Source organism: Thermobia domestica, chromosome 14, assembly GCF_964235325.1.
Source record: "Thermobia domestica chromosome 14, izTheDome1.hap1.1, whole genome shotgun sequence".
In the NCBI taxonomy this organism is placed as follows: domain Eukaryota; kingdom Metazoa; phylum Arthropoda; class Insecta; order Zygentoma; family Lepismatidae; genus Thermobia; species Thermobia domestica.
Window position 1 is genome coordinate 171,052,565 of NC_137467.1, and position 5,763 is coordinate 171,058,327.

The 5,763-nt window shown below is 43.3% G+C and overlaps 1 protein-coding gene across 1 annotated transcript; it reads left to right on the forward strand.

Moving 5' to 3' along the window:
- The first annotated feature begins 1,272 nt into the window (after positions 1-1,272).
- On the forward strand, positions 1,273-5,221 carry LOC145670108 (uncharacterized). Its single transcript, XM_081738477.1, has 2 exons — positions 1,273-2,598; positions 4,979-5,221. Exons 1-2 carry the CDS (start codon positions 1,273-1,275, stop codon positions 5,219-5,221), a joined length of 1,569 nt encoding a protein of 522 aa, XP_081594603.1.
- The last annotated feature ends 542 nt before the right edge of the window (positions 5,222-5,763 follow it).

Below are 5,763 nucleotides of genomic sequence, written 5' to 3' on the forward strand. Positions count from 1 at the left end.
AGAGTCCTAGGAAGACTCAGCTTCGGAAGGATCCCAGGCAATGCCATTCATCCAGTAAATCCCAGCAACGCCGAGGTTCTCAAGCTTCTATTGCTTCTGCCTCTTCCATTGTGTCATCGGATTCCGTCCGCAGCAGATCTCCACCGGCTCCGAACACTAGCTATTCCGAACGCCTGCAGCAATCTCCACCATCAAAGAAACAGCATGTTGCTTCTACATCTGATCTGGATCAGATTCCAATGGACACAGCTGCATCTACAAGCGATAACAACGCGCCTCCATTATCTTCTACTTATTCCATGCTACTCACCAATTTCGATACGAAGTTTAGCAACGCGAAGTTCGTCGCAATTCAATTACGTAAATATCTTCCAAGAGCTGCGATTACACAAATCCTGCATACTAGAAATGGCATCATTCTAAAAACATCCGATCCAGCTCTTCTTACTAACATTAAAAACAAGGTGCCTATTGATACCTTTGGTCGGGACGCAAAGATTCAAGCACTGTCATCATCCACTCGCAAACAGCCTCCACCTCCGAAACGATCACCATTATTATCTGTAGTCATCCGTGGGGTTGACCCATCTTATACAGATGACGAAATACAAGACGAGCTCAAGCTGGAGGGTCATACCATCACTAAAGTCTTGCGAATTCGTAATGACCAAGGACCTACATACATGGTTCGTGTCCTAACCACGCATCAAGACACCATAGATGAGTTATTAGCAGCAGGTGCTTACATTTACAATCATAGACACCGTGTTGAACCATCGAGGACACCTGTTCCTATGCCAGTTAGGTGTGAACGCTGTCAAGTATATAATGCTCATCTTACATCTGACTGCAAAAGCTCAAGTAAATGCGGATATTGTGCAGGCCCGCATACCACCCGAACTTGTAGCAACCTACAGTTACCACCTAAATGCGCTACTTGTAACGATCAGCATCCGGCATATAGCTACAAGTGTAAAGCAAAACCGGAACCTATACAAGATCACCCAGAACTCGTAGTTCCACTACGACCACCAGCACAAGTCCATGCCACTCCACATCCGATTGACGCACCTGTTTCGTTAGACCAACTCCTGACCTTCCTGACTTTAGCTCTACAGAATATCCATCCTTTTATCAGGCCTCACATACTCCAGCAAATCATTCTTGCGGCAAAAACCACTTTTCATGTAAATTTCACAGCCACTTACTCAGGAAACACTGTTCACTTTCATAAATCTCAAACAACTACTCTCGACTAGTTTCCTTTATACCATGGCTGTTACTTTTCTGTTTCTAAATATCCGGTCTTTACCCAAAAACAAACTCTTATTTGAACAGCTCCTTCTTGAGGAACATGTCACCGTGTTCTTACTAAACGAAACTTTTCTGACAAGATCTCGAACATGTCGTTTACCACGATACACTATGTTGCACGCTGAAAATCCTATACCTGCACTCCGAGCCAATGGGGGAGTGGCCATTGGAATTTCGACGCATATACCGTTTCGTCAACATCATTATACAACGACACCTCTTCCGGAATATCTCCTCGTCACTGTCTATTTCAAAAACGTCATCATCACACTGGCAACAGTATATATCAGACCCAACCATCCTCTACCAGAGCATTTCGTACAATACATATCTAATACCTATAAGACTTATATTATCATGGCTGATTTCAATATGCATAGCCGCACCGATGGCGAGAGGACAAATTTTGTTAACTTCATTACGACCAATACCACTGGAATCATACTTGATCTTCCACGAGCAACCCGTCCCATTTCCAACTCAAAGCCTGACATAGTCATCATCTCCGCAAACCTCATTTCATATTGCACGGTAGATATTCTTGATCTGTTGGGAAGTGACCATGCCCCAATTAAACTCACCTATCAGCCAAATACCACCACCAGGTATAGCTCATCTGCACCACTCCGCTTAAGCGTTCGTTACGATAAGGCCAACTGGGATAACTATCGCACACATATCTCTCACCTCACAGATCATCTTACTGAACCCCATACGGATGAAGATTTAGCTGCTGTCGTTGATACTATTACCTCAGCTATTCAAGAGGCCAGTCATTTATATATTCCAACCACCAAATCTCGTCCATATCAGCCTAAACTCCCGCCGCAATATCTCACGCTGATCCAACGTTCACGCCAGTTTTATCGAGATTATCTTCACACTCGCAACCCAGAAGCACTCCGTCATCATCACCAACTACAACGCACAGTTCACAATTACATTAAAGCGTATAAACTTCGAAAATGGGTAAACGCATGCAATAATCTATCCGAGACTTCTCATCCAACCAAATTTTGGAACCGTTTCAAGGCATTATGTGGCCAATTTACTAGCACACCCTATCCGATTCTCCAAGGCGACACACCTGTTTCCACCAATAGTGATAAGGCAAACGCCTTCGCAGATCACTTGCAAGAGATTTTCACGCCATCATCCGGCAATACTCCAGTCGCTGCAGATAGGCTCAACACGTCCACACCGCATCTACAACCAAACGCCGCCCATCTCTTACCGCCAGACACAGCCATATCTAATCCTATTAGCGTTCACGAGATCTCTCAGGTTCTCCACAATAAAAGAAATACTGCACCTGGTCTCGATAATATAACATACCGCCATATCAAAGAGTGTCCCGCTTTGTTATTACTTCTCCTAGCGAATATTTATACCTTTATCTTGCGCACAGGCTTCTTTCCTTTAACATGGAAAATCTCTAAGACACTCATGTTTCTAAAACCAAATAAACCACCCCAGAACGTTTCATCATATCGTCCTATTCAGCTCACTTCGACTTTCAGTAAGATCCTAGAACGCATCCTGGTCAAGCGCCTACATATCTACCTAAACGACCGCAGCTTAATTCCTATCACACAAGCCGGCTTCAGACCCTCTTTTTCTATCAACGATCAGCTTTTAAGACTCACATCACTTATTACTCAACATTACAATTCTGCAAAACCATCCTGTCTAGTCCTATTTGACTTAGAGAAGGCGTTTGATAAAGTCTGGCACCACGGGCTCATATACAAACTTCTACAGTTTCGACTCCCCATGTGCTACATCCGCCTAATATTTAATTTCATCACCAATCGTCTCGCCTACATATCCATTCATGACTTTTTATCGCATCCGATCTTTCTACTTACTGGAGTGCCACAAGGGTCTGCATTATCTCCTTTACTCTACCTCTTGTACGTCGCTGACATGCCCAGACTACCTGATAACGTTCATCTTTTTCAATATGCCGATGACACGGCTTTCCTTGGACTCGGAAACTCTATCCAACAGATCAATACCGTTCTCCAACTTGCTATAGATCGTTTCAGTAACTGGTGCAATCACTGGAGACTTACTATTAACGCAACAAAAACACAGGCCATGGTCTTCTTACCTCCACGACGCACTTCCAGAGTACGCAGAAACCCACGTCGCTTATCTCTCCATGTTGATCAAGTACCGCTTCAGGCCAAAAATACAGTAACGTATCTGGGAATTACCTTTGATCGCCATCTTACATGGTCGCAACATCTGAAAACAGTCACTACTAAAGCCTATAATCGCATCAATCTTTTGAAACGTCTTACTGGTACTACCTGGGGACTGAAGCCACACACAATCCTCAACACCTACAAAGTTTTCCTCCGACCAGTTTTGACATATGGTTTCACTGCCTGGATAGCCGCCCGACCTCAATACTATCATAAACTTTTCATCTTAGAACGCCACGCTTTCCGTATAGCTTATCGCATTAAGCTCCCTAGCCCTACGGAGGAACTCTACCGCCATATTACTTTTCCAATTCTGAAATTTCACCTCGAACAACTGCGGCTAACATATATTTCTAAACGCTTTCAAACTCGCCACCCATTACTTCACGATACAATGCATTACTTAGCAGTTCATCCCACACCTTACACCTACTATTATCCACCACTCTCTCTACTGTTTACATTATATCACTATACGCTTCAACCACCAGACCCAACTTTGCGATTCATATCAGATTACGTAGTTCACGATCATCTACCTCTCATCCATCCATCATTTCCCGCACAGTAACAACCTTTGTTTATTAACTTGGGCTCCCTATGTTCTCATCAGTGCCTAGAGCAGCCCCTAGGCTGAAGAATAAGCTCATTTGTCTTTCTAACATCACCTAAAGTGTTGTATTGTGTATTGCACTTCGCCTCATCTTTCATGCTTACTGTAATATTTTGAAATGTTTTGTATTATTATTTCTATTCTTATATTTTACGCACATTTTTCAATGCATGTTTTTCCGTATTTCTAACCATTGTGTTTTTGTTTTTTTGTATATTTAACTTTGTTCTTTATTCACCTCACCAAATGTTAAGGATCAAAGTTCCTTAAGTCACCATGTTACAATCATTTTGACAGTTTGAAGTTAATAAATATTTAATAAAACACTTAGCCCAACAACAGTAACCTTAGTCTATCTTATCATTGCACCTCATTCCTAACAGAGGGCATAACCCTCTTAAAGGTGGCTAGCCCTTCTGGCTAGCATGAAAAAAAAAGAAAAAAAAGAAAAAAAAAGAAAAAAAGAAAAAAAATCTTTTAAGTACAACACATCATCAACTCAGAATTCAGGGTCGAATCATCGATTCATATATCTGAGCTTGATTCTTAACGCTCTGTGAGCATCTAATTGTGTTTTTGTTCATTTAGGGAGGATTGTTCTGCTCCAGACAATCGACATCCCCTTGCAGTCCGTATTGCTGACTCAAGTAGGAGCCCGTGGTCATCATCGTCTAATCGTTTCTTCATCTCTTGTTGTGGAGGGCCAGTGTTTGCACTGACCGACATCTCCGCGAGGACGTATTGCTTCCTCAAGTGAGAGCCACAGTGGGCTTCCTCTCGCTCTTCATTCATACTACTGCCTAACAACACTTTCATCTGAATCGCATCGTTGCTAGTTTAGATCATCATCATGCCCCCCTCCCCGACGGGAGCGAAGGGTACAACCACGAAACCAGGTCACTCTGCTGGTACGAAGACCACTAAAGCAGATACCTCTAAGCAAACTGAATCTCGATCTCGCTCACGATCTCCGATTGGGCACTCCAAGGAATCAGACGCTAAGAAACCAAGACACTATAGCTCTGATGGAGAATGTTCCAATGCCACAGTGACTGCGAGAAACTCCGAGATGGACTGGGCTTAATGCGCCATCCTCTCGTACTTTGCCAGCTAACAGAGAAACCATGTATAATTTCATCCTAAAGAATTTCGATACCAAGTACCGGACTGCACGTGCCATCTTTATGCAAATCAATAAATATGTTCCGCGCGCTGATGCCCACCAAATCATTCCTACTAGAGAGGGAATCATATTGAAATCGCCTAACCCTAACTTTCATATTCATGTTAGAAACAAAGCTACCTATGAAATTTTTGGACCCCAGGCTGTGTTGTCACCTCTCAATCCGAGCCAACGGAAAACACCTCCGCCACCTCGTCGTCCACCACTTCTCTCAGTTGTTATCCGAGGCATTGAACCCGAACTCACTGACGATGAGATCTTTGATGAGCTGCGATACGAGGGCCTGGAAATCAAAAAATGTATTCGAATTCGTAACAACAATGGCCCTACCTACCTTGTGCGTGTTTTGACCTACCAGCAGCAAATAATTGATCATCTTTTGGCTAACGGTGCTTATATATATCGCCGCCGCTACAAGGTAGAGCCTTCTCGCACGCCTCCAC

What these genes read in the sequence shown, in the direction of transcription:
- LOC145670108 (XM_081738477.1), top strand. Translation starts at nt 1,273, where the DNA reads ATGGCTGTTACTTTTCTGTTTCTAAATATCCGGTCTTTACCCAAAAAC. An exon ending in GCGTTCACGAGATCTCTCAG is followed by an intron (nt 2,599 to 4,978) that starts GTTCTCCACAAT and finishes TTGCTAGTTTAG; the next exon opens with ATCATCATCATGCCCCCCTC.